Source organism: Protopterus annectens, chromosome 7.part0 (genome assembly GCF_019279795.1).
Source record: "Protopterus annectens isolate FY-2018-M chromosome 7.part0, PAN1.0, whole genome shotgun sequence".
NCBI lineage: Eukaryota > Metazoa > Chordata > Ceratodontiformes > Protopteridae > Protopterus > Protopterus annectens.
This window is the reverse complement of record NC_056739.1, coordinates 852402196-852430009: the sequence shown is the minus strand read 5'-3', so window position 1 is coordinate 852430009 and position 27814 is coordinate 852402196. Positions and strand designations below refer to the sequence as shown.

Here is a 27814-nt window from a genome sequence, read left to right as displayed (position 1 = left end):
CAGTAGCCTGGATAGGACTTGACCCCACAAGGGCAGTTAGCCTTGTAGTAATCTATTTACATTGAGCCTGGCACCCATATACTTAAGGACAGAGGTAGCTTATAAATTCCTGGCCCTCAATGTCCTGTTTGGATGCAGGACATAATTTCTTTCAGGAAAACTTGGCTAGGCTTAGAAAGGCCCTTGGGTCGTTAGCCTACTAGCAGTCTGAGTCTATGTCCATGTAAAGAGTGCAATATTAAGAGTTGTATGCATTGTGCTCCTTTCAGTAAAAAGGCTAGCTAGAAGGGCTAAACATTTTGTAACTTTTGTGGAACATAAAAATAAACAAACAAGTAGATTATTTTGTCTGCTAACCCCTCAAATCAGATTTGTGACTTAAACAGAAATCACTAAACTTAAGGAAAATGGAAGCATGTAGATTTGTCAGTGGTACTGTTAAGTGTCATTTCATTGCATACAAGTCATTGACTGCACCATTAAAACACTGGCAGTTTTAATATGTTTAAAGTTGCTGAGGTTTGGTGGAAGTATGCATATTTTTGTCATTGAGGAAGAACAAGCTTGTAGTTAGTATATTTAGGGTGGCCAGGTGGTACATATTCCAGAGCTGCTTGTTTGGTTACATTTATGTTAGTGGTTTGTTACTGTTGGTTATCTTTTGCAGTGTTTTTGGGAACATTGGTAATGTCCTTATGGTATGTCCTGCAAAATATAGGTATGAAAAATAATTTTGAAAAAGTGAAGTAAAATCCACAAAGCTAATTGAATCTTCAGAGATGCAGGCCTTGACTAGTCTTGGGACAAGTCTTTAGAGTGGGGCCACTCCCTAATCAGATGATACCGTTAGGGTTCATCAGCGCACTTCTGGTGATGGAACACAGTTGACCTCCCTTGTTTGCGTTGGGGAACTATTTGACATGTTGGGACCCGCTAGAACAAATCCCAAAATACGGAGACTGAATGGCCGAAAAAATGGACTTGTATGTATCAAGTCTGGGGTTTCGTTTTCTTGGAGTATCCCCTTTATCTCTGAGGTATGGTGCTTTCCAGTTTGTTATATATCAAGTTCAGGGGGTGTGGAGATCTTGACCCCCCCCCCCATATCCCTGAAGTTTAAAGGAGAAGATCATTGCTTGAGATACGCTCTAATTTTCAACCTTAAATGATTAGGAGTCAAGAAGGAGGATCCTAGAAAGGAAAATACACTAGTGTAGAATCTGTGATTGCATAGTCATCCCCAGTGAAACAGTCTGCCCACAGCATAAAACATTATTTGCCACAATCAGCTGCAAGCAGTGGTCAGATAAGGCTCTAAGATCAAGAGAGATCAGGCTAAAGACCTGGAAGTTGACTGGAAAGAATGTACAGCAGTTCAAGGAATTACTCAGGGCTCTAGCATGCCAAGAAGAGGAGGAAATAGGTGGAGTTGAAGAGTGACAGCACTTAAAAACAGCATGTGTTAGAACTACGGAAAAGATATATGGCCGAGCCAGGTATGGAAATAAGGTACATAAGAAAAGATGGTGGTGGAATGCAGAAGTCCAGGAAGTCCTCAAAAGAAAGGCATGCAGGAAGAAGTGGGAGAGAGAAAAGATTGACCAGGCTAGGAAGGACTACTGGTTGGCTAACAAAGAAGCTAAGAAAAGTTGTAATAGCAAAGAATAGGTCATCGGAGGCACTCTGTCAATTTCTGGAAATTGACTCAGTAAGGGGCACAAAGAAACTGTATTAGATTGCAAGGCAAAGACAGAAAGATAAAGATGATAGTCAGACACCCTTCATAAGGGATGCCAGCAACAACCTGCATATCAGTTCACAGGACATCAAAGGCAGATGGAAGGATTATTTCCAGCAGCTTCTGAATGAAGAAAATCCCACAGAAGCTGTACTTCCCCAGAAACAGCCTGCGATGAGAGAAGAGGAGGAGCCCACCTTAAAAGAAGGAAGAACAGCACTAAGGAAGATGAAAGCCAGGGAAAGCAGCAGGCTCAGATGAGGCCACAACAGATATGATAAAGATGCAGGGTTAGATAGGGGAGAAATGGCTCTTGAGGGTAATAATAACAGTGTGGAAAGAAAGGCATATCCCAGATGACTGGAGAATAAGCATACTTGTGCCAGTGTACAAGAACAAAGGGGACATCCACAACTGTGAGGAGTACAGAGGCATTAAACTCCTACCACCTCGCATGAACGTTCTGGAGAGGGTGATTGATAAATGGATATGCAGAGTAGTAGAATGTAAGATGGGAGATGATCAGTTTGGATTCAGATCAGGATGCAGCACAACTGACCTGATGTTTGCATTGAGATAGATACTTAAGCTAGAGATGAGGGAGTCCAACTGGGCATTCTTAGACTTGGAGAAATCATTTGACATGGTCCCAAGAAAGCTGATCTAGCAGTACTGCAGTGGTTTGTCGTCTTGGAAATATTGGTAGAATTAGTGCAGGCTATGTACAAGGACCCAGTGACTCAAGAACGAACAGTGTTAGGCCTCAGAGAGGTTCCCAGTGGGAACAGGTGTACAACAGGGTTCAGTTCTGAGCTCACTGCTGTTCATACTGGTGATGGACTACAGTAGCAAACAGGTGAGGGGACAGATCAACAAAGCTGCTGTATGCAGACGATGTGGCAGTACAGGCAGACTCTGAGCTAGAACTTCAGCAACGGATAGGAGGATGGAATGCAAATCTGAAGGCACACGGGATGAAACTAAGCACAGATAAGATGGTGGTAATGGCAGCCAGTTGGGGAAATCGGAAGAAGCTGAGAATAGAGATAGAAGGGAAGGTAGTAGAACAGGTAAACAGCTTCAAGTATATTAGAGGGGTGGTTGAGGAGAAGGATAGTCTGAATGAAGAGAGTGAAAGCTAGAATTCGAGGGCTGCAGCCAACGGGCATAGAGTATCAGGTGTAGTCTATGACAGAAGAATGCCAAAGAAGCTGAAAAGTAAAGGTGTACAAGACAGTGGTGCAACCAGTACTACTGTATGGTACAGAAACTTGGGCAATATAGGCAGAACAGTTAAAGTAGCTAGAGGTGATGGAAATGAAGTGCCTGCGAAAGGTAGTGGGATGCACACTGTGGGACAGAAGAAGAAATGAGGACATGAGTAGAAGCCAAAGTAGCTCCAATTGCAGAAAAGATCAAAGAGAACAGATTACGGTGGTTTGGGTACGTGTGTAGAAAAGCAGAAGACAATCTGGTTAGGAAGATTTTGGATAGACAGGAAGAAGGTAAGAGAAAGTGAGGATGTCCAGCAAAGAGGTGGATGGATTGTGTGAAAGAAGATCTGCAACAGTCAGGCATGAGTGTTGAAGAAGGCAGTAGTGTGGCACTGAATCAAGAGAGTTGGTGACAGTTAACACGATATCCTGACCCCATGTAGAAAAAGATGGAAAAAAGGTGGTGGCTACTGCTGATGATGATGGAACATCTTTCCCCATATTTCCTCAGGTGCCTGGGTTGTAACTTGAAACCTCTACTGTAAAAACAGAAAAAAAAAATTGGAGGCTGCCGTGTGCCTCCAGTTTCATTTAGTACTTAAATCTGATGTCTCTTTCATTCCTCCTTACTTAATGGGTTATGGATCCATCCACAGATCCAGCTAGACCACATTTCTTCAGAATAGGATCATAGTCTTGAGCTCTTCCCACTACCCACAATGTCCTGCACTCCAACTAATCTCAGGTCTCATTTACCGCCAGTGGAATCAGATGTGGTTGCCTGAGTCTCGAGCTTTTCAGTGGTTTCCTGGATATCTTCTTCTCAGATAAGTGCCTTTTTTTATTTTCTTATCTTAAATTCCTGCAATACCCTTTTTAGTGTGATGGCTGACAAACGCTCTGGGTTTAAACTGTGCTCTGAATGCAGACGTAAGTTCCTGCATTCCAATGCACATTCTTTGTGTTTACTCCTTGGGTGCAGAGCATCTGTGATCTGCCTGCTCTATTTGTGAAAGCTTTAACCCTAGAGCTATAGCCGACCATAGAATCAAATTGATTTTGAAGGGCCTTTTGCCCGATTCCATTCCATGGGCTCAAATCCTGTCTAAGAGCCATGCGAGAGCCTCTGACTGCAAGAAACTCCCCCACAAGTATTCAAGGGTGTCTTCGGAGCCACCTAATAAGGTTGGGAGGCCCTCGGAACTGACATTTTCAGATCACAGACGTACTTTGGCTTCAGTGGATCCAAAGTTCTCTTTGGCTCCGTCTGGGTCCATGGTGATCACTAGCTCACTTGATACTGCTGTCCCCCACCTACAGATCCAAAGCCTATGGATCCAACAACGAGGGGCCCTACACCAGTGCTGGGATTTGAGTCAGCTCCACTCCCTAGTCTACAGCAGACTCCCCCCAGGCACATCAAACCCCCCTCTGTAGCTTCCTCCAGGTCTTCCAGGATTGTTTAGGAGGCTGATGTGGACAGGATGATCAAGAAGACAGTCAAGACTCCGATCCAGCTGGGGGCCTTCTCGGCTCCGTCTCCTACGGGTTCTGCAAGTCTCCACCTTCAAGTCCAGTCTCCTTCTCCGATTTGTTCTTCGGCTTTGGCGGCACAGGGCCATGGCCAATCAAGGGATCCGGGATCAAGTGTACTGAACTTGCCTTCCTCCACTCCGACCATTGCTTTGACCTCCTCGGTTCTGTTGTCTGATCATAGCGAGTATTGGATCCAAGATGCCCTCATTGGATCCAGGGTGGGGGAGGAATCACCTCCTACATTGTCAGAGCAGTCTCTTCCTTTCAGTGCTTTGGTGCTGGACAGTTCGGGTCCAATTCTGCCAGGGATCCAGGGCACAGAGATTCCAGCCCTCTCTTCTTTTGTAGCCTTGGCTGAGGTGGAGTTGGGAAGGGATTTTCCAGGTTCTTCAGCAATCCTAATAGTAGAAAGGGCTTTCTCAGCCCACAGGGATCCGGTCTGTTTGAGCCATGATCTGTCCTGCCGACTTCCTTTGGATCAGAGACTTGAGCCTGTTATTCCTGTTCTGAATCAGCCCGTCTAGACTGGTCTCCAAACCCTTTCCTCAGAGGTTGTCCCCTTTTCTTCCAAGACCTCCCCTGTGCACCCACAGAGGAGATTCATCGTAAGAGGACATGCAAAACGAGACACATTGACTTCCCCTCTGAGTCAATTCCCGAGGATACAGACTTTGATGAAGGGGAGGGTTCCCCCAGATCACTCCCGGAGGACGTCTCCTTCGGAGATATTTACAGATTCTGCACCAGAGAGGTGGTTGGTCAGTATTTTTGGAGGCCTTCTGGATGGGGCCCATCCACATTCTGGGTGGTCCCCCAGTGGACGAGTTAGTGGATTTGGTGTCCAGCCAGGCCTGGAAGGAGTCAGACTCAGTTGAACCAATCCCCAAGCGCCTTGACAAATTTCCGTCTCCCCCAAAGACGGACCTTATTGGAGTAAGGGTTTTCCAGTGGATGCCGTGGTTGTGGCAGCAGCTATCAAAGAGGAGCTATCAGAGCAGAGCTTCACTGGCCATTTGCTGAACAGGCAGTCCAGAGTGATACACAGGTTTGGTAAGCATGTTTACGCCTCAGCCACCTTCTTGCTGAAGGCGTTGAACTACCTGGCACATTTTACTCGCTTGCAGAGAGATCTGGTGAAAGAGCTATCAGACTCTCTGGCAGAGACCATGTCGCCGGAGGACTTCAAGAAAGTCTCCCCCCTTTCATCCCTTGTCCATCTCCTCTATGAGGCTGATTTCCCATTTTACAGAAGGTGCCTCTTGGACAGCTGGCTCAGGCATTGCTATTCGGAGACATGCCTGGATGAGGCTTTATGATTTTGCAGAGCTATTTAAGGTGTCCTTCAACACCCCCTTCGATAGATCCTCACTCTTTGGTCCATTGGTCAAAAAGACCCTAACCTGCAGCAAACGAGGGGAAGACTTTGTCTGGCATTGGGAGTCAAGTTCTCCACTCCACAGTGCACCTTTTCTAGAAATCAGTGCACTGGAATGAAAACCTGGTTCCGTAAATCCCAGGAGTCTACCCAAGATCAACACGGGAATTCTTTCTCTAGGGGCAGAGGAGAAAATTTTAATGTGAGACGCCACCCCAGAGGCAGAGGGCGTCCGCAGAATCTGGCCTTCAGGGAACCCTTCTCTGATAGGCCCTTTCTTCTGAAGCTATGCTTGACTGCTCATTTCTTGAGATGGTCGAGGGTTGATTCTGTCTACACCCTACTTGCCTGGACTAGTATAACACAAAACAAGTGGGTGCTAGAGATCATATCCAGAGGCTACACTATTCCCTTTCAAAACTCTCCTCGGGAGAGTTCAGAGACTCCCTGACGTTCCACCCAGTCAGAAAGAGTTTGCAGTAGCAGAAATTCTAAGTCTTGTGCAAAAACGTTATCTAAAAGGTCCCAACCACACAGAGAATTTGGAACCTACTATCTCTTCTTTTTAGTGCCAGAGAAAACCAGAGACCTGTGATCCATTCTGGATCTAAGCAAGTTAAATTTGTACATAAAGAAAGCAAAGTTCCAAATGATGACTGTTCAGTCCATTCTTCCACTGCTGTGGAAGGATGATTGGATGTGCTCTGTGGACTGAAAGGAAGCGTACTGTCACATCAAAATAGACTGGCACTCCAGGAGTCGTCTGTGCTTCCGTCTGGGAGCCAGTCGCTTTCATTTCAGGACTCTGCCCTTTGTTCTCACCACAGCTTCCAGGGTGTTTACCAGTTGCATGGCAGTAGTCGCAGCTCACCTCAGACTGCTGGGATTCCGGGTGTTCTCTTACCTGGATGACTGGCTCTTTACTGCCCCAACCAGGCATCAGCTAATACAAGCCAGGAATTAATTCTTCATTCTTGCCAACCATCTGGGGATTAGTATAAATCTGATAAAGTGAAATATTTCCCTTTGCAGACATTAGCGTTCATTACTTTGTTCACAGTCAGTCAAATTGCCACTCTTCCCCCTCATTGCGTTCTGACTTTGGGAGATCCTGTACAAACAGTGAATCTAGCTTCTCTTCTGGCAAGGCTAATTCTCCAAGCTGTAGGTTCTGTGGCAGCTGCCATCCCATTAATTCCTCTTGCAAGATATTTTATGCGAATCCTTCAATGGACTCTGGTTGCTTAGTGGTCTCTACCAGCCTCTGTCTGTTCCTGTCAAGCTGACTCCTGTTTGCAGAAGGCATCTTCAATGGTGGCTCCTGTTGGACAACCTGACGTTAGGCAGGCCTTTCCTTCTCCCATCCTCTTCCACCATGGTGACCACTGTTGCTTCCTAGTTGGGGGGTGGGGTATTGCAAGAGAAAGATGGTCCAAGGCACGTGGATACACACAGACCAAGTTGCATATCAGTGTTCTGGAGATGAGAGTTGTCCTCCTCATGTTGCAAGCCTTTCAGGACATTCTCCCAATAAGAACTATTGAGATTCACACAGACAGCATGTCAGTGGTATGGTACATCAACAAACAAGGAGGAACCCACTCTTACCCACTGTACAGAGAGGCCATGAGGGTTTGGGAATGGGCGATGTCTTTGGACCATTTTCTGCTTGCAACACACATACCGGGGAAATCTAGTGTCCTGGCAGACAAGCTCAGCAGGTCCATTCTGACCCCTAACGAGTGGTTTCTCAATCAATTAGTAGTGGACTTGATCTTCAGCCGTTGGGGCCAACCTTGTGACCCATTTGCTTCCCAGAAGGGATGCTCTGGTTCATGATTGCCCCCCCGGTCTCCTCTGTGCTTATCCCCCACTGCAGTTGATCCCAAAGTTTGTCCAGCAAAGGTCTGAAGTCCTCAGTAATCCTCATTGCCCCCTTCTGGCCTCGTCATATTTGGTTCCCCTTCCTCTGGTCTCACCTGAAGTATCCTTCATGGATTCTGGAACCAAAACAGGATCTCCTTTATCACTTCATAAAAGGTTATCACCTTTAATCTGATGTCCCTGAAATTGACTGTTTGGTTTCTGCACTTCCAGTGATCATTCACATGTCCAGGCTTGCTTCCCTTTCCCAGTCGAGATATTATTTTAGCTTCCCAAAAAACAGCTACTAAGCCCATTATCCAGACATCAGACAGATGCCTACTTAAGACTTGACTTCCAGATTACTGAGAATTGAATGCTTGAGTCAGGTGTCTGTCCTTCCGGAATATAAGGCTTCTGTATTTGAGTGTAAAAGTTGCACAGAAATGTTTTGATTTAGTGTGAAAGGGTGATTTTAAGCTTCAGGGCTGACCTTAAACTATCGCACTCTAGCAAAAATGTAGAAAGGAGAGACACAGAAGGTACTTACTCATATCACTGTTTTCGTGTTCAGAGGATCATGAAATTAGTTTATTCAAATGAGACATATTCTCCATTGTGTACACTGCGTTCTCAATTTTATGCAGTTTCCTCTATCTGAAAAGATATTATTTCAGATATCATATATATATATATATATATATATATATATATATATATATATATATATATATATATATATAACATATCGAATCAGTTCTTTGCTGCCAGTGCATTGTTTCTTTTTTAAATCAGTAACACTCATTTCTCAAGTGCTGAAATTTTGATAGTTGGAAGTTTCTACATTTGGGATGGGAGTCTGTGAGTGTGTGTTTGCAGATTACAGTTGCGGCTGTGGAAGGGGAGAGTTTTAATTTTGTGCATGTGTTTAATGTTTGTGATGTGTCAGTGTGTCTTGGGCAACAGTACTGTTAGGGAAAAGGTTGGTTATAAAGCAGTGTGCAAGGCTGCTGATAGAGTTGTGCCAAATGAGTAATATGGAGCTTCTAACTGCTACATTTAGGGAGCATAAGAAAACTATGTCCTCGCCACTTCTTTGTAGTAAAGAATGGTGTAGGTGTAGGCTGTCTGGTCGCTGGGGATAGTGGCAACCAGCTTTACCTTTTAGCCCAGCAGCTCCTGCTGTAGGGTCTTTATCTGCCCGATCATTTGCCTGCCTAATGGGAAATGCTCACCTTCAATGTGGGTTAGGCTCTTGAGTCAAAATGCTGCTCTTTTCAAAGAAAGGAACAGCCACCAGGTAGTCATATGTGTGCTTCACAGCAAGCTCATTTTTAGCTATACACTTAATAGCAGCAGTGTTATATTTTTCATGTTTAGATTGATATACGTGCTACTTGCAGAATTGATCACTTTGTTGATAATACAGCTCTGTATCAGCTTTAAGGCAGTCTGTTAGGCTGCCCCCCCCCCTCCAAAACTGTATAGCACCTTAGTCTCTGATGCAAATACAGGTGTTATTAAATGCCATCTGGTGTTTGAGAGTCTTTTGGATTTGTGAAGGGTAGAGCAGGAGGGGGATTGTGAAGTATATTTTTTACAATGCACATTGTAGCCTGCTAAAGTGCTGGACAGAGTAAACTGTTTCTACACCCTTTGCTGTTTTAACAGACATTGTGAGCTCATTGCATTGAGAGGCATAGTATCCCTGCTTCTTCTCTTTGAAGAACCAGTTTACCTCTAGTATTCATGTTATTGGTACATGTGTGCCACATGACTCCACTGAGAGGAGGGTGGGGGTCCTAACATGAAACTCATATGCATTCATTATTCCCTACACCTACTTTACAAATCCCATATCACTTCCTTAACGCCACGTGCTGATAACTTTAAACAGAGGATTAAGTAAATATTCCAGCCATTGAAAGTCCCCATATACATTCTACATTTATTTTTATGCCTTTCTTGACAAGAAAAGTGTAACTGGGAAAGGCAAATTTAATTTGAGATTCAGAGAGAAAAGCTTTAGAACTGATAAAAAATTTGATGAACTAACAAGCAAGTATAAATATGTAATTTGTACAAGGACAAGCAAATGTACACAGTTATATCAGCAGCAGACATAGCACATAAGCAAGTACCGAAAACATAAAGGAGAAGGGTATTCAAAGTGCATGTACTTGTAGAAAATACTGTTTTTGAGTTTACAGTAATAAGTTTTCATATTTGCAGTGAATATGCAGAAATATGCCAACTGTTCACTAATTTTGCATGTTTTTTTGCCTTCATTGCCTGCTGATCATGAAATCCTACCTTGGTCAACTGTCCCATTTGTTCCACTTGAATGAGGTATAAGGCATGTGAAAGGGAATCATCCCTTATGCAGCCATTGGGATTGTTTGCCTTTTTTCTTTTAAACCTGGCACCCATTAATTTGCTCTTTAGTGTCCAAGGACTTTGTGTGCAGTGGGACTTTGAAATGCACATCACATCTCCGTGTGACCTGAGCAATTAGTCTTATTCCCTTGTGAACAAGCATCTGTGTTATCCCTGGTCTCCATTGAAGATTTCTTCTGTACAGTGTGTGCTTACAAGCATGTTACCTCTCCTTCAACCTGATTAGTGAGCAGGCATAGATCTAGTTCCTCTCCACACTGGCTCCAGCAGGCACCCAAGATGCTATTCATGTTTGGGCTGACAGGTTCATAGTCAGTGCTTTATATCTCTGTGCCAATGGAGGTGATCCATGCTCTTCTTTATTATGTATGTAGCGGATGGTAGGTAAAGGAGAAATGTATAGGAATGAAGAGCTTGGTTAGATTGGTGTTTGAGGATGCAGCAGATAGTAATTGTCAAGTGGGTATGTCAGGGCAGAAATCAGGAAAGAAAAGTGTTAAGTACTATGAAATGTGGCAGGGAAGAGGTAATGTGTAAGGTGAAAGGGCAGAAGTAAAAGGATAGTGAAGGAAGAGGTTAGGGTGGTTAGAGAGGGCCGCTGCAGGGTCCCCTAACCAGGAAAAGCCGAAAAAAAAACAACAACAACTTCCAAGATATTCTACTGTATTAGTTTGCCTATACAGTATCTTTAATCAGTTTCTTTATATTTCTAGCTGGCCTTTTATCGCTTTTCCTTCTGCAATGCCACTTCCTTTTAATCATCTCATAAACGCTTTTTCCTATCCATATCTTAAAATTAAAGCCAGTTTCCACCTGGCTTTGTAGTTTTTATATATCAACCTTGTAAAAATGTTATCCTTGCTGCCATATATACAACTCTCTTTTTGGAAGAGTAATTATCTTACAAGCAATCCTCTTTGTCCCTGCATAAATAAATAGAAATGCAGCCTTCTTCCTGCCGGTAGTAACAGAGAGAGACCTTGTGAGTTGTGTATTATCAAAGGGAGAATGAACCACTGTATTGTCTATATCCTTTCTATCATATTGAAGCAAGTCCCTTTCAGTTTTTGAAAAAAAAATATTTTCCTTAGTTTAACCCCAAAGATCCAGCCACTGTATCAGCTAACTTTAAAACCAAGTAAGTTATAATTTCTGTAAAAAGGGAACATTCCACAACTCTTGTTTCCAGGGAATGTAATTTATATGTGTAGTTGTTATGAGTGTGAATTTTGTAACAGTTTGTAGCCTGCCAGTCTTCTGCATTTATCTAATTCCTGAAAAATAATAGCCAATTCTGATCTTGTTTATACAAGTATAATAAAAGATCATCTACATTTAAAAAAAACAAGTGTATTTTAATCCCTGTAACCTGTGTCCATTACTTGGGTTTTGCCTTAGCCTGCTTGTTAAGGATTCCAAATATAAAGCAAACAAAAGGGAAGAGAGTGGGTATTGTTGCCTGGTGTATTTTCGTAAGTTAGATGCACAGAGTTTCTCTCTGCCTTTTTTCTGTCTGTTGCCCCCTTGATATGCTGACAGAAATAATTTAACAAGTGCCTCTGGAAATTTTAGATAGAATAAGAGTTGTAAATATCTTGCCAGCACACTTGCCTTGTCATGCTTTTTCACGGTCTGCTGAGGAAGGATGTTTTGATATAGTGGAATCATCTGTTAATGAAGGCTTTTATTAAGTCATAGAGTGGTCCTGGCAAGTATGAATCATATTTGGTCTTAAGTCAGTCAGTAGGGAGAGTTTTCTGGCCAGTCTTTTAGATGGCAGTAGAAAGCTTTTAACTTTAGTTGAGAATAGATACTGGACAGTATAATCCCAGGTGAAGAGCCTTTAACAGGTAAATAACAGTTATTACCTGCCTCCAAGACTGTGGTGTTATCTGAATTAAGAATGTAGCCCTGACTGTGAAATTATTCAAAACATTTTAGTGTCTAGATATATTTATACAGACAAGCCATAAGGGCAGGGTAGTTTACGTCTACCCATTCAACCAACAGCTATTGTACTTATAAGAATTATGCCTAAAACTGGTGGCTTATTCAAAGGTACAGAATAAAAAAATAAGTTCAACTGAGACTTCGTTCCTAACAACTTGGATGCATATAACTGTTCATAAAATGATTCTGAACAGTTTACTATATCTCCTTGACAAATATTCCTTTAACCACCCTATCCACTGTTTGGTATCTGAACCTTAACTCTATATATAGTTTCTGTTAAGTAGATCACTTCAGAGTACCTTTAGTCAAAAAAAAAAAAAAACTTTTTGAATCTCAGAACATTTTTCCCCATTTTTATCCATGGTATCCTTCACTTGTATCATTTGTTATAAGATTGTATTGAACATTGATCATCTCAACTTAATATTGACCCAGCTTGTACCGTAGATCCTTCCTTGATATAAATTCCCTCAGAAACTTGGTCTGTTTTAATAGAGTACCATTTTTCTGGAATTAAACCTTCTGGTCCATTGCCTTTAAATGAGACCACTGTGACGTTAAAGTTTCAAAAGAATTGTTCTCTTTGACTTAAAAAAAAAAAAAAAAATCACTCTCCAGTGACTGCCAAATTAGTACTTGTATGTATATAATTTTTATAAAGGAGTGCAGTCTACGAATGTTAATGGGAAATTCTACCCGTTAAGTTTATTCTTTCAGCACTAAAATTCTGTCAGTTGTAGAGGGGGAATTACACCTATATAAAAAAAAAAAAAAGGGTGTTACACTGACTGAACAGTGCAGTGCTGTTCCGTCATTGGCTAGTAGGCTTTTATCTGATATGACCAAAAGACATAATATAGATGGCAGTATCTAGTGTTTGTTTCAGAAGTATGCAAACAACTGACTTCTGTGCCATGACCACTTGCTTGTGTTGCCCACCTTCATACATTCATAGGTAATTACTAGGCTACCTGCCCCATGTGGGCCATTTTAAGCCTAGCCATTTTCCCTTTTTGAGCTTAAAATAACCTATCCCATTTGGATATAGATTGGTCTTGCCCATCCTAAGGTTGATAATTATATATTCCCCCTAATGAGTATAACTGCAATCATACCATAAGTAATCTGAGGGGACCCATGCATAGGATAAACCATTTAGGAGCTGCCTGTATCTGTTAGTAGTACAGGGGGCAGTTCTGGGGTAAATTTTTTGCTTCCCATCAGTAGATTTAAGTTGAGCTTGAATATGGGCAGGGATCAACTTTGTTTTATGTGGATGTAGAGTCTGTTTTATGTGGATGTAGAGTCTGTTCCACAGTAGTGGTATCCTCCCTGAGATGTACCTTTCCCTCAAAACCATTCAGTTGATGTTCCAGAAGAGGTTTAGATCCCTAGATTGAGCATTTCTGATGCTGTTTGACTTGCTGATGTGCAGTAAAGCCATCAGTAATGGGTCGGAGGATGCCTTGTATACCAGACACAGATCACCTCTTAGCAGTCTATAGGATACCAAGTGTAGTAATAGGGCTTTGAGTCGGTCCTTGTAGGAAATGTTGTGTAGGCCTTTTATCCTTTTAGTAAAGTATCGCTGTGGGCGTTCCACGTGTTGCATGAACACAGTCACTTTGACCTCTTCTCCAGAAGTTGCACATCGTTTTGAAGGACATTGATCCAAAGCATCTTGCAGTGAGTTTTCTTTTTTTGCTTTTTAGACATGTGTCTTACAGAGTAGCACTTGGAATTCTTCCTGTGTATTCTGACTACTACAGATGGCCCCTTGAAATAAGGTACAGTAGATATGAGTAATCGCCGTATCATTTTTTGGTTATATTTAAATAATTTACCTCCCAATTTCCAAGTCTGATATATACCTCATAAAACAATACTAGAGTATTGACCTGCATTTGTGATGCAAGGCTAGGCCTAAAAAGCCCCCCAGGGGTCATTAGCCATTGCTTATGATCAGAAGTGCCTTCAGCAAGAATTTTTTTTTTTGTGCTTCACTCCTGTATTTCTTGACCCATTGAGCTACCTTTGGAATTTCTGTAACTAAAGAACACACTTGGTTTTTATTCCTTTAGTGTTTCCTTGTAGAAGGAACATGGTTTAAGAAGGAATCAAGAACTAGAAATTAATAGGATGTGCTGAAACTGGAGTGATGGAGTGTGATGTTTGTAGGGGTGGTGCTTTTTTAAGTGACTTGGGAAGGTATTACAAGCAAGTGTCAACATGCTTCACTTGTATGGATTAATACCTTGACCACTTGTATTTACTTGTCTTAAGGAGAACAGATGCATTGTTTTGCATTTATTTTTATGAAATGTTATTTGTTTTGTATTTGCATAAGCCATATGATTTTGGAGTGCTTTGTTTGTTAAATTATTTACTAGTTGTGTATGATGGCATTTTGCTTTGTCATGCAAGTAAATGAGTTACAGCATACATTTCTGTAAGGGAAACAGGCTTATGCCAATGTCCACCAGCTTCTCTTTGTGTATTTACTGAGCCATCTATTCAGTAGTTAAATTGTTTAGTTTTACCAGTGATACTAATTCAAAAGATCATTGCTTTCTCTCTCTTGGATTTTATTGTGTGCGAGTGTTTTATGAATCTTCTTGTATTGCACATTGGTTTAACATTTTGAGAATCTGTGAAAGTTTATTGTGCAGTCCTGGGTTTGAGCCCATCCTCCTGCATTTAAGTACGGTCACTTTTACCTAGGGACTTCATTAGCACACCATGCTCTCTTGATTGTTTAAAAAAAAAAGAAAGCCAGTTGTCCTTTGTGGGCATGATGGGCTGATAAATGAACATGTTTCCTTCCAGGTTTTAAGGGCTGATAAATAAACAAAGAAGTTTGCTGTGTTTCTATCCTGTGCAGGGTATTTTAAATGCTGTTGTCATGGTGTAAAGCTGTAGTATTTGTATTGTAAATTAAGTGTGCAGTAGTAGTATTTTTGTAATGCAATCTGCCATGCTAAAAATGCATGCATTTTTATTGTTTGCAGGTTGTTTGTGTTGGATCAGTAGATGAACTAGCAGCACTGACGGGAGTGAAGGTTTCTGATCTTCACAGAGAGAGGTTAGTAGTTTGCATGATTTCTGTTGTTGCTCTGTACTGAAATGATCGTTTCCTCCTGCTTTTTAGTAATGTATCTTTTTTTCTCCTGCTAGCTTTATGTGGGCTTGTAAGCAGAAAAGGGAAGGAATTAACTTTTATATTTTGCATGCCCATTTAGAGCATTCAACTCCTTTCTAATTTTAGACTTCTAAAATGAGACCGAGCATCTATGGAATGTGCTGTGTATTCTAGGCTGCATATTGACTCAGTAGGCAGTGCTGTAGATTTTGGTTGTGAATAGACTCCCATTCTTGTATCTTGAAAAAGAAGAGCAAGACCCAGTCTGCTAGCGTTTAGTACAGTGATGTACAGCCAGCTGCTCTGACTCTGTTTGGGACATTGCTGCTTGAACTGAAGATGCTTATGGCTTATTTCCATTGTGCCTGTCCTTGCATATTCTCCTCTGGAAAGGTCATAACAGTAAATCAGAACAGAAGAATTAATCCATCTTTTTTTTCATCCGGTTTGTTTATATTCCCTTGAGGATAAGTGCAGGTCTTGAAGGAGCATTTTAAGTTAGTTTGTGTCATGAATTAGACACTCGGCTATAACCAGTGTTGCTAGGATCTCCTTCAGCTTTTCTTGCTGCTGTCTGTATCACAAGTCCTTCTTTAACGTCATCATGTTCGCCTGTGTAGCAGCTTACACTTATCTTTGAAAGATTTTACAGAAAATATCAAAACCTTCAGGTGTGGATTATCTAACTTTTTTTTTATTACATGGTATTGTGATGTCTGGCTAATATCTCACCGGACTGCCACAAGTTAAATGTGACGTCCCCCACTACCTGGGTCAATAATTGAGCCTCAGTTCTCACCACTGACTCCAGTGTGGGAGCATCATGGAAAACACCAGAGCACAGAGCACATGAGAGTAACATTCCACAATTTCTCTTAAGAGCACAACAGGAACATGCTCTATTTTCCTTGAACTGGACTGTATACATCTGCCCACCCCAAATGTAATCCCTTATCATGCACTTCAGAGCAGTGTGTTCCAGTTTAAGACCTCTGACTTACTCATGCTCAAAATAAGTTTCCAGCTGTGTCCCCTTCCCAATCAAAATGGTAACACCGCCACCAGAGTCAGACAGGTCTACACTCCCTTCAAAGGGTGATCAGTTATTAAAAATGAAATATCAAAATAAATGATGGCTTTGACCAGAAGCAGCCAGGCATTCAAAGCTAAGTGGAGTATATCAAACGGGTATAAGCACACTCTAATCTCTAAACAACACAATGATTGTCCATCCACAATATAAAATAATGAAAAAAAAGTTTAATAATAAGTAAAATGATTACAAGAATGTAAATTAGTAACTTTCAATAAACACCAACATTCAATCACCAGAAATATGAAATTAAACTGTAGGATAGGATTCCATCATTTTAGAAAAAAGTCCATCTACATTACTAAATTTTCCTAATCTAACTAGAGAATGCTGTCCCTGATCTAATCAGCAAGACAAAGGCAAGCATACAGTTTTTTGGTGAGTCCTCTTTCCTGGGTATGCACTACACAGCACTGTAACTGACTGCAACTCTTCACAAACTGCCTAGCAGCTAACTTCAGCAGTCTGTTTTATATAGTCCAGGTTAATAGTCTCAACTGTCTTATTTTAAAATGTCAGCGTTTTAAAAAAGTAGTTTTTCCTGACAATCAGCTGTTCAAGTAATCACCTAACAACCAGGAATATTCCAATGACATCGCCTACTGTTCTGTGCAGACAGTTTGCATTCTAGAAGCTCCATCACAAACGTGCAATTATAAATGTATCAGAACGCTGACAGATTTTTTAAACATTTTGTATAAGCAGGGAGATGCTCAACATTTTAAAAACCTATTTACATTTTCACAATTAGATATGCTGGCATATACAATACAAGTTAATCTGAGAATCGACACAAATCTCCTGCCAGACATGCCAACACAGGTGACAGTGTTTCTTTTTCACAAGTATCTTTAAAGATTTAATTTTATTACTCAGTACAAAGAAGTAGAGGTGAGGCAGCCGCACAAGAAACGTACAAGAAAGAAAGGTCAGTTTAGCAAGAGATGGTCCAATCTTCAAGTGGGAGCCTGAGTCTGAAGATAATAACCCCTTGAATTCTAGAGTTGATGCACAAGAGGATGCTTTTCATTGGACTGTGTAGTGCAGGGGAACAAAGCCCTGACTGCAACCCTGATGACCAAATGTGCGATTAAATATTGGAGGAGTCCGTTGATAGGAGTGACAGGGTGTGTGTTTGGGTGGTGTAGGTCTGTGTGTGTGTGTGGGGGGGGTGCTGATGATCTCACCCAGGGTGCAAGCTCCAGTGCTGAAACTAGAGCTTTGATGGAGGCAACAGTCAAGATTCTAGGTCAGAGGGAGTTGTTATGGGGACATGTCACTACGCAAGTGTGGATGGTTCTTTCACTACACATTTTCCACCAACCATGTGATATAGCCAAGCATGTTAGGGAACAACTAGAAGCTAAAAAGGAAAAACCTATACTGCTGCAATATGATGGCACCTGCCCCTTGGTCTGTTTGTGCTCATAGTGGCATTACAAAGCCCGATAATCAGGTTTGCTGCCTTTCTGGTAATGAAAGACCCACCCACCCAGTCATGGGACATGTTTGGGGTATGATTGCAACTGTATGGTCAGCACTGAGGAGGACACCTACTGAGTTAATGGTGATGCGGGAGGAAGGGGTAAGGTCAAATCAGCAGTAACTGGTTTAAAAAAAGGTACATGGGGGGACTTCTTTCAGATGATTTCCAAATACTTAGATATGCTGTTCTCGTCCAAAGTGCAAAGGTTTTCCTAATTGAGGATGGGATTGCCTAAAGACTGCAATATACTGTAACCTTCTTTGCATCTGTAGCTGCCATTTTAGCAGTTGAGTGTAAAGTGGATGAGGGTGCTATTTGTCCAATTCAGCTGGACAATTTACAGTTCTTGATTATTGCCAGTGCTGTTTTTGCATTTTGTTTTATAGTGCTGCTGACGAGCCACAGGTTGAAATGGTTGCAAAGTCTACACAAATAAGAGATGATGGGAAGAGTGAAGTCCCCCTTATGTGGTGGGTAAAGGGGAATTGTCCTTCCTGAGGGAAAAAGTATTAGGATTTGATGTTGTCGTCTTCATTCTTTCTCACAGTAGTCTGAGATCCGACCTTCTGATCTGGCTTGGCTACATTCTCCAGACTTGGATCTTATTTTTGAGCTCCTCCCTCTTACCCACAATGCACCGCACCAACAGAAGCCCCTCTCATTTCGTTTGCGCTCACCGTCTGGACATGGACTTCTGCGCTCTCAAGTTGTGGTTATTTTCTCTCTAATTTCTGGCTACTGATTATTACAATTCATTGGTTCTGTAAGTGATCTTCCCTCATCCTAGTTAATTCCTTTAGCATGTGTGCTTGTGAGCGTTTTCTTTTCTTTTTTAAAAAAATAGATAGTTTTTATAGTTAAAGTTTAAGGTTAAAACCTTCAGTTAGCTTCTTCTAGAGTGTCCATTGTTTTTGGCAGGCTTTGGTTCAGTAGCATCATATCTAAAAAAAATCCTGGGTTCAAGCATTGCACTTCTTGTGGGCATAAAATCTCTAATCAGGATCCGCACAAGAGTGTGTATATTGTTTAGGTGCGGATCACCTAAAAGTGGAGTGTATAAATTATGCTTCTTTAAATCCATGGGCTCTTGCAGACAGGTGTTATAAGTTCATCTTAAGTGGTCTTCTTCCATATTTGGCTCCTGAGACTCAGACCTCTTCCTTGGCTTCAACTTCTTCCTCTGTTAAAGAAGCAAAAAAGAGGTCTCTCCCTGCTTCTCTGAGAGATCCTCTGGAACAGAAGGCCAAGTCGAAGAAAATTTCGGACCTGACCCCCCCTCGCATCCAAAGAAAGTGTCTACCCCATTAGATCCACCATCATTCTCTGATCCAGGGAGAATCATATCTTTGTCATCCTTTCCATCATCGGCTCTTGTGTTGAATCCTTTGACTCAGGAGATGAGAACTCGGAGCAAGTCTCCTTCCCACTCAGTCAAGATCAAGTACTCCTGACTTCCTTTGTCAGCTTCTTCCAGATCCTCTAGAAGCTGATCCGAGGTGGACATGGACAGGATAATGAGATTTCTCAAGGCCCAGATCCAGATGGGGATAGTCTCTGCTCTGACCCCTTTCAGATCTTTGAGCTACCTGGGCTACACCATCAGGACTCCTTCTCTGATCCAGCTGTTGGCTTTGGAGTTCCAGGTTTTGGGACTCCCATGTGTTTCGGGTTTGGAGCAGGGGAATCTTCCTTCCTCGACACTGATGATACCCTTGATCAGCCTTGTTCCTATTCCGTCGGAGCCGAGTGGATCTTGGAGCTTAGGTGTCTATGCTAGATCTGGGAAGTGGGATTGGCGCCATCTTTGTCGGAGCTATCTCTTCCCTTAGGCGCCTTGGCCCTTGACAGTTCGGGTCCAGTCCCTTCTGGAGACCATGGATCTGGTGTGAGTCCTAGCTGCTTTCCCCCTGTGGCTTCAGCTTCAGGGGAGACTAAGAGGACCTCTACTGGTCCATTGGCCTTTCAAGTAGTGGAGAGGGTTTTCTCCTGAATTGGAGATTTGTCATCAAATGTCCCTCAGCCCTGTACCCCCATTGGGTTGGGGCCTTGAACTTTTTCATTCTGTCCTGAGTCAACCCGTAGAGTGTGGCCTCCAGGATCTCCCTGCCCGGGAGGGTACCCCTTCTTCTGATACTTCCGCAGAGTTCCCTTCTGAGGAAGTCCCCCGGAAGATGCGCAAAAGGAGGCACATTGACTCCCTGATGGAGTCACTAAATGAAGACATTGACTTCAATGGGTGGGAAGGATCCCCCAATCCCCACCCGAGGACATCTCCTCCAGAGACATTCTGGAAATCTTGAAGCAGAAGGGTGGGTGGTCTGCCCAGTCTCCTCCTGAGGAGTCAGAGCTCTTGGAGGCATTCGGGGTGGGCCCATCTGCATCCTGGGTGACACCAAATCCCCCAGCTCCCCCACCCCCGGTCAACAAGCTCGGTGATTTGGGTTCCCGCTGGTATAGAAGGAACCAGGCACCATCGAGCTCATTACCAAGCGCCCGATAGTTTCTTGGTTCCACTAGTAGACGGAAAACATTAGAGTAAGGTGTCTCGTAGTTGATGCCATTGTGGTGGTGGCAGCCACTAAAAAAGGACTGGCAGAAGACTGCCAATGTCCATCCACCTAAAAAGGAGTCTAGAGTGTTGGACAGGACTGGAAAGTGCTTTTACGCCTCAACCACTTTTGCGCTGAGGTTGCTAAGTTACCTAGCTCACTTTACCCGGCTGCAGAGAGATCTGATCAGCGAGCTTTCAGTTTCTGTCTGAGTCCTTGCCTGTGGAGGAATTCAAGAAATTTTCTCCCAAGCTGGCCACCGTCATCCATCGTTAATTCATCAGTGAGGTTAATTTCCCATACAATGGAATGTACCTCATGAGCTGCCGGTTCAGAACTATTCCTAAGGAAGCCTGCCTGGATGAGGCTGTGTGATTTTGCAGCGCCCTTTAAGGCGTCTTTGTGAATGCCCCCTATGATAGCTTTTCACTGTATGGACCATCAGATATGCTGTCATCCACAGAGAAATGGATGGGAAGACAATTTGTGCTGTAGGAATCAGATATTCTACATATCCGAGGTCCTTCTCCAGGAACCAGCATGGAGGCAAGAAAATGTGGTTTCATAAATCCCAAGGGTATTTCCAGGACCCATGCAGAGAATCCTCTTCTAGAGGCAGGGGGGGGGGGTTTAATGGTAGGCGCCACCCTAGATGCAGTGTGGGTCTACAAAACCAAGGCTTCAGAGAGACATTTTCTGACGAGCCCTATCAGCGCTCTTGAAGTGCTGCCTGACTGTCCATCTCTGGAGGCAGTCAGGGTCGACTCGCTTTGCACTCAGAAGCCTGGACCCATTTGACTCAAAATCACTGGGTGCTAAGCATAACATCTGGAGGCTACCACATTCACTTTTTTTTCCCTCTTCAAACATCAGCATGAAATTCCCCGATGTGCCACCCAGTCAGAGGGGGCAGACAGCACAGCAGATTCTAAAACTGCTGCAAAAAAAGAGTCATCCAATAGGTCCCTACTGAACAAAGAGGATTCAGAAATCTACTCCTGCTTTGTTTTGGTGCCGAAGAAGACAAGGGACCTAAAACCTTTTCTGGATCTAAGCAAGTTGAGTTGTTATGTAAAGAAGTCAAGGTTTCAGATGGTTACGGCTCAGTCCATTCTGCCACTGTTGCACAAGGCGGATTGGATGTGCTCAGTAGATCTCAAGAATGCTTGCTATCACATCAAAATAGATGGGCAGTCCAGGAGATACCTGCACTTTCGGCTGGGAGCCAATCATTTTCAGTTCAGGGCACTGCCCTTTTGTCTCACCACATCCCCACTGAGTGTTCACCAAATGCATGGCAGTTGTAGCAGCTCACATGAGACTGAAAGGATTCAGAGTGTTTCCATACTTAATCAATTGGCTCCTTATCGCCCCCCCATGAGGTGTTGGCTTATTCAAGCCAGATATTACTTAATTCAATTTTCACACTCCCTGGACAGCACTATAAAACCTAAACAAATCCAACTTGATTCCTGTGCAGGAACTAGAATTCATAGGAACGCAGCTGAACACTAGGAATCAAATAGCTTCCCTTCCCTTGCACCACATAAAAACATTGAGGAATCAAGTCCGGGAATTCTTGTCCCATCAGTCCCTCCTGCACGGCTAGGCTTACAAGTCCTAGAGTCCTTGTCAGCAGCAATTTTGTTGGTTCCGCTAGCAAGGTTCTTCATGCTAATTCTTCAGTGGACATTGACAATGCATTAGTCCATTCTCTATCAGCCGCTGTCCACTACCATCAGCTTGACTCCAATTTGCAGGTGGCACATCAGCTGGTGGATTCAGTCGGACAACCTCTTTCTAGGCAGACCATTCTTAACCCCCCTCTGATAGTCACAGTGACCACAGACACCTCCCAGTTTGGGTTGGGGGGCATTACAATGGGAAGATGGTCCAAGGCACATGGTCCTCCATTAAGACCAGGTTGCATCTCGGTGTCCTAGAAGATGAGAACAGTTCTAACGTTGAAAGCCTTTCAGGATGCTCTCCCCCTGGGGACTATGGAAGTTCACACAGACAAACATGTCTGTAGTCTGGTACATCAACAAGCAATGGAGGAACTCTTGTGCAGGGAGGCCATGCGGGTGTGGGAACGGACATACTCTTCAGACCATGTTCTGGTTGCAATGCACATTCTGGGGAAAGCCAACAATTTGGATTGCAGACTCAGCAGATTCTTCCACCTTCTCATCTAGAACCTCTATTGATGACATTTGTGCCGCAGTGACATGGTCCAACAATCACACATTTGTGGCAAAGTATAAGTTAGATATTGTTTCTAGGAGCAGGGCTTCCTTTTGCTTGATGGTGCTCCGGCATATCCTTTTATGAGGGCCACCTGGGAATCATTTATCTGGGAACTCTGACCCTGTCGTGAGGAGGAATGAAGAAGACAACATCAGATTAGAAAGTTATATCTTGCCATAACTTGGCATCTGTGTTGTCTATCTTCATTCTTCCTCACTTTCCCACCCAGTCATTCCCCTGCCTCATTCTTCTAGAGGATTGTGGAACATGGTGGAACTGTTGGGTCCCATGTCTGTGTCTAGTATGCCGTTGTTCTTTGCAGTCTGGGTTATAGATGTATGGAGTCAGTAAACTCAATCTGAGGTGCGTGGGTGGGTGTAGTGCATTATGAGTAAGAGGGAGGAGCTCATTAGTTGGGTCCAAGTCTGGAGAATGTGGCCGAGCCAGATCCGAGACCTTATCGTGAGGAGGAATGAAGACAGACAACACAAATTACAAGTTATTGTAAGGCACAACTTTCCGTTTTACATCCAGACAAAGCTAAAATGGATTGTTGCCATCCATTTATAACTTTGTCCATAACTATTACAAAGATTCATATTGAAACTGCTCCTTGTATACTTATGTTGTTGTTGAGGAATCAAACTAAAATGAGTGTATTGACTTAGCAGCAACTTACCTTGAATGAACAGTCAAATTACACAGCCAGGACTGTTATAATTTTTATAATGAATTTTATTTAATAAAAAAAAAAAAAAAAAAAAAAAAAAAAGTTGAGTGCTTTTGTCCAAAATTGTGTTAGTAAAAAAATGGACTTCATCAGAAGTTGCTTATGATTATTTTGGATGTAGAGTCTTATATAGTGTAAGAACTTGCATTCCAGGCCAAACTTTACACTGACTATTCCTGCCCTTCATATGCAGCCATCCTTTGGTTGCTGCACTGGTGAATATTTTAATATAGATGCAAGATACAATACTGATTTTGATACCATGCTTAGATCCTTGTTAATCTGTCATATTTTCAGAAATGTGTGAGGTCCAGGTCCAAGATAGCATGAAGAAAATAGCAAGAAGAAAAAGGAATCCTTCCCATCTCTTCGACTGATAAGTAAATTTGCATGATCCAGATAGATTCCTTTAGGTTCTTGGCAGTGTTCTTGAGGGTGCTAACTTTCTCAGGCTTCATTTTATCCTGTTATGAGTCTCCCTTGTAGAAACTATACATTTTAGGGAATAATGCCTCAGTTGCCATAGAGGGCATCCTTCATAATCGTATAAAAGGTAACAGAAAAGTGATGAAGTTGAGGCCTCGTGAGACAAAATAAATACTACCTCCATTTTATGACCATTCTAAAGACATAAATGGGTTAATGTCCATACTCACAGGCAGCAGCAATAAAAAAAAATTATAAAAACATGCAAGGCACATTCTGATTGGACATTTTGGTTCTCACAGGGCAGATCCAACCCGGTCGGTTTAATTATTTATGTGATTTTAGAGCGGGGTTCTGGTTTGGAGCATATATGTGATGTTTTATAGTGCCTGTCCACTACTGTTTAGTGTCTGTAAGTTGAAAGACTGGTAACTTCTGTGAAGGTTGGAGTCTGAGTACTGAAAGTGACAAATGTGTGTGGTCACATAAGTGGTACAAGATAAACAGTTTGGGTAAAATGCTGATGGTTTTTTAGATATGGAAAATTGTGGTAAAATGCGACCTTCTTTTAAAGAAATATATAAATTACTCTTATCTCAAGGAATTTAACTCCCAAGTAAAAGGCCTTTTACTGGAAAGGAGTTCCTTCTCAGCAGATTCATGCCAGATAATGTAAGAAAAACAGACTTCTAACAATTTCAGTAGAAGAAAGAACTAATTTGTCCAGGAATCTTAAAAGCAATTTAGGTTTCTTCATTCTTCTTTACTTTCAGTGTCACCTTTAGGAAGCTTTTCTTAGGAATTGTATTAGGCCTTTACCTTTGTGTCAGATATAAGATTATGCAGTGCATTTATAATGCGTCTCTTTGGGAAAATCCTGTGGAAGCTGGCAATGTATATGTATTGTTCTACAATTAGTAATGCATTACTTGCACCAAATTTTGAAGTTGAGGATTCCGCATACTTTGGAAAAAGTCAATATCATGTATTTTTTTCAGTTCAAAGATAGCAAAACTTCTATTCTAGATTTTTTCCACTCTTGAAGAAAGTCCTGTAACAGAGACTAGTCCTTGACTTATCAGATCTGAAAAAGATTTGTAGCAAGAACAATAGAACTATTACTGTATACACACACATTATACTGTTTTTCGACTGTAGGGTCTGTGGGGAACAGTAAACTGCAAGACTGTTCCCTCTTCCCTGCAGCTTTACTAAAGCATTTTAGCAGCTGTCACACTTAGTAGTTCTCTTTGAATCATTTTCCCGTGCAGGACAAGTAGATTCAGACAACCTAGACAGAATTTCTAATTAATTAGCTATTGTAACAAGACCATTTCTGGTACCCCAGTGGTATAAATCTTGTGTTCTGTAAATACCTCTTACAAATGGCACATCAGGAATGTCTGAAACTGGCTCACAGATTTTTGCCCTCAAACTGAATATGTAGGTTCATAGGTTAGAAGGCTAATGGTCCCAAGAGGCCTTTTTAAGACTAGCCATGCACTTCCATATTTAACTGACAGGTTAAATTAAATGGGTGGTGTATAGCTGTGTTTAGGTGGCAGAGCATTTACAAGCCATTTTGTCCAATAGGGGGACAGGTGCGAATCCAGGGGTAAATTTTCAGTTTCAAATCCATTGGTCCAGGTTACATTTGAATAAGGTAAGGGATTAACTCTGCTTCACATGGATGGAAAGCTTGTTCCAAAGTAGGGTGTTGTCTGAGTCTACATATCTGCTCCTCGAACATGTTTATTTGTTACAAAAGAGGTTTGTTCTTGGATCTAGTAATGCTAATGCTGATTGATGCGCAAGTCCCTCAGTATTGGCTCACGTGATGCCTTATATAAGCCATATAGAAAAAACCTTTCATTTGTCTGTAGGTGAGTATAAAGTTAAGGCTTTGAGAAGGTCTGCATATTCCATTTGTTTTTGTGCCTGTAACTTTTTGTTTTTTTGTCATTTTTTAAGGAATATTTGCAGATGCTTCATTTGTTACATATGTGTAGTAAGGTGACTACCGAAGTACAGTGGGATAATGACATCTTTGAACCTGGATGTCACACCCTTGCTAATGAGTTGAGCAATATAGTATGATTTCCTTACAGCAGTCGAGAAATGTTGGTCCAAGTCAAGTTCACTGTCTGCATGCATTCTGAAGTCCCTAACCACTGGGTCTAGTCTTAAGGATATATTGTCTATATAATTTCTGGCATTCAAATTCAGAGCATGACTTTAGCACCAATTAAATCTGTGACAAAACCTCTTGGAGGATATTACTGTTTTTAGGGTCAAGCTGAGCTTGCAGTCGTCTGCAAGCTTAGGCAACCAGAGGCCTTTAACATTACCTTTGACTTCTGAAAAGTGGATGTCAAAAAGGAACAGCCTCAGCACCAAGCACTGAGGAACTCTGGAGGTGACTGGCCTTGTTATGGAGGTAGCGTCCACTATTCTAATCTTCTGTTTGCTGTTTGGTTCACTCTAGAGGTTGTTTCTGTAATGGAATATGAACACAGTATGTCTGCCACACCTAGGTTTGATTTCCATATTTTTATTTGCTTGCACAATAAGAGTCTCTGATTAAAAGAAATTTTTACAGAACTTCAAAGGTCATGAGATGTTTGACTTAGGAATGGGGTCCATTCCTATCATGGTATTACAAACCCAAAAGATTTGGAGAAATTAGAAAAGGCAAAAAGCGATTTAATATGGTGTAGTATCTATGCAAATGAGAAAGCAAAACTAATCAAAAAGAACAATACCAAATATATTTGAAGAGAAATACAGGCATAGGAATTCGGGCATGGAAAACTTCACAATACAAAAAAAAAAGACAGAGGAAACGTAGAAAAGGAGATTAGTAATGGAGACGTTAAAGAAATAGAAACTGAGGTTATGGAGTACCTGCAAAGTGAAGGATTCAGTGTAGAAAATCTAATTTAGAAAGCATCACAACAGGATAGAGTAGTGGACCTCCAAATTAAGGGGAAACCAGTGGAATGGGAAGTAATTGGTCAGGTGCCATAAAGAAGATATGTTGGAGCCTTCCACAGTAAATCAGTATAAATGTTCACTTGAAGCTGGACAGCAAGGGAAGGAGCAGGAGACCGTGGAAACTCTGACACAGTCAGTGTTGAGGAGTGATGGGCCAGTGCGTTCCCATATGACAGAGCAATGGATGGCACAGGATGAAATTGAAGAGAATGTGCCACAGGAAGATGAATAGAACCTCCTGCGGAATGCCTGGAGGAAATGGGAAACAAAAAATGTGCCATAGTTTAGAAGAAAACAAGCTAAGAGAAGAGTTGCTTGATTTTAATTGAGATAGATAGACATATTAAGATCAATGAAAGAAATAGACTGCAGAAGGTCAATAAAAAACAGAAAGTCAGAGGGTTGATAAAACATATGAACACAGTAATTAGGACTGTCCATAGAGATCCAAGCGATATAACAGAAGTAAACAGGATGTTATACTGTGCAGCTAAATTAATAACTGATTAAGTTCTACCACAAGAACACAGGGTAGTGAGGGAAATGAAAGGGAGAAATTGAATGCCATCGTGGAAGTATCGAATAGAGAAAACTATAAAGCAATTAAGACAAGAAGTGTCACTGTTAGAAGAGTATAAAAGAAGGAACAGATCAACAAAAATTGCCTAGAAAGATAGAAGTGATAAAAGCAATACATAGTATTAGAACAGATCAGGATCTGTCATATATCATCGCAAATAAATTAAAGCTCTCAGTACAGGTGGAAAAACTTAAGATACACAGATGAATATAAAGGGAAAAGTACAAAATAAGCAATTGATGTCCCAAAAAAGTTTTTATAGAGAATTGGGAAACAAAGTAAAATTAATTGAAAGACCACCAATAAAAGAAGAAACAGATAGATTTTGGAGAAGTATCTATGAAGATCCTGTGGAACATAACGATGTTAAATGGATAGAAGATATTAAAGAAAGAATAAGAAGTTTAAAGGTACAGGATATGAAATGGGATGAACCAACAACCAGAGATCGAAACAAAGTTAAGAAAAGCCTCTAATTGGAAAACCCCAGGCCC

At 41.9% G+C, this 27814-nt stretch overlaps 1 protein-coding gene across 2 annotated transcripts in view; it reads left to right on the top strand.

Moving 5' to 3' along the window:
• IARS1 (isoleucyl-tRNA synthetase 1) overlaps positions 1–27814 on the top strand; it is a 1809950-nt gene that overhangs the window by 596709 nt on the left and 1185427 nt on the right. For both annotated transcript variants that reach the window (XM_044077404.1, XM_044077403.1), the window contains one exon: positions 15085–15158. In XM_044077404.1, the coding sequence (XP_043933339.1) occupies positions 15085–15158 (74 nt within the window). The remainder of the gene's footprint in view (positions 1–15084; positions 15159–27814) is intronic.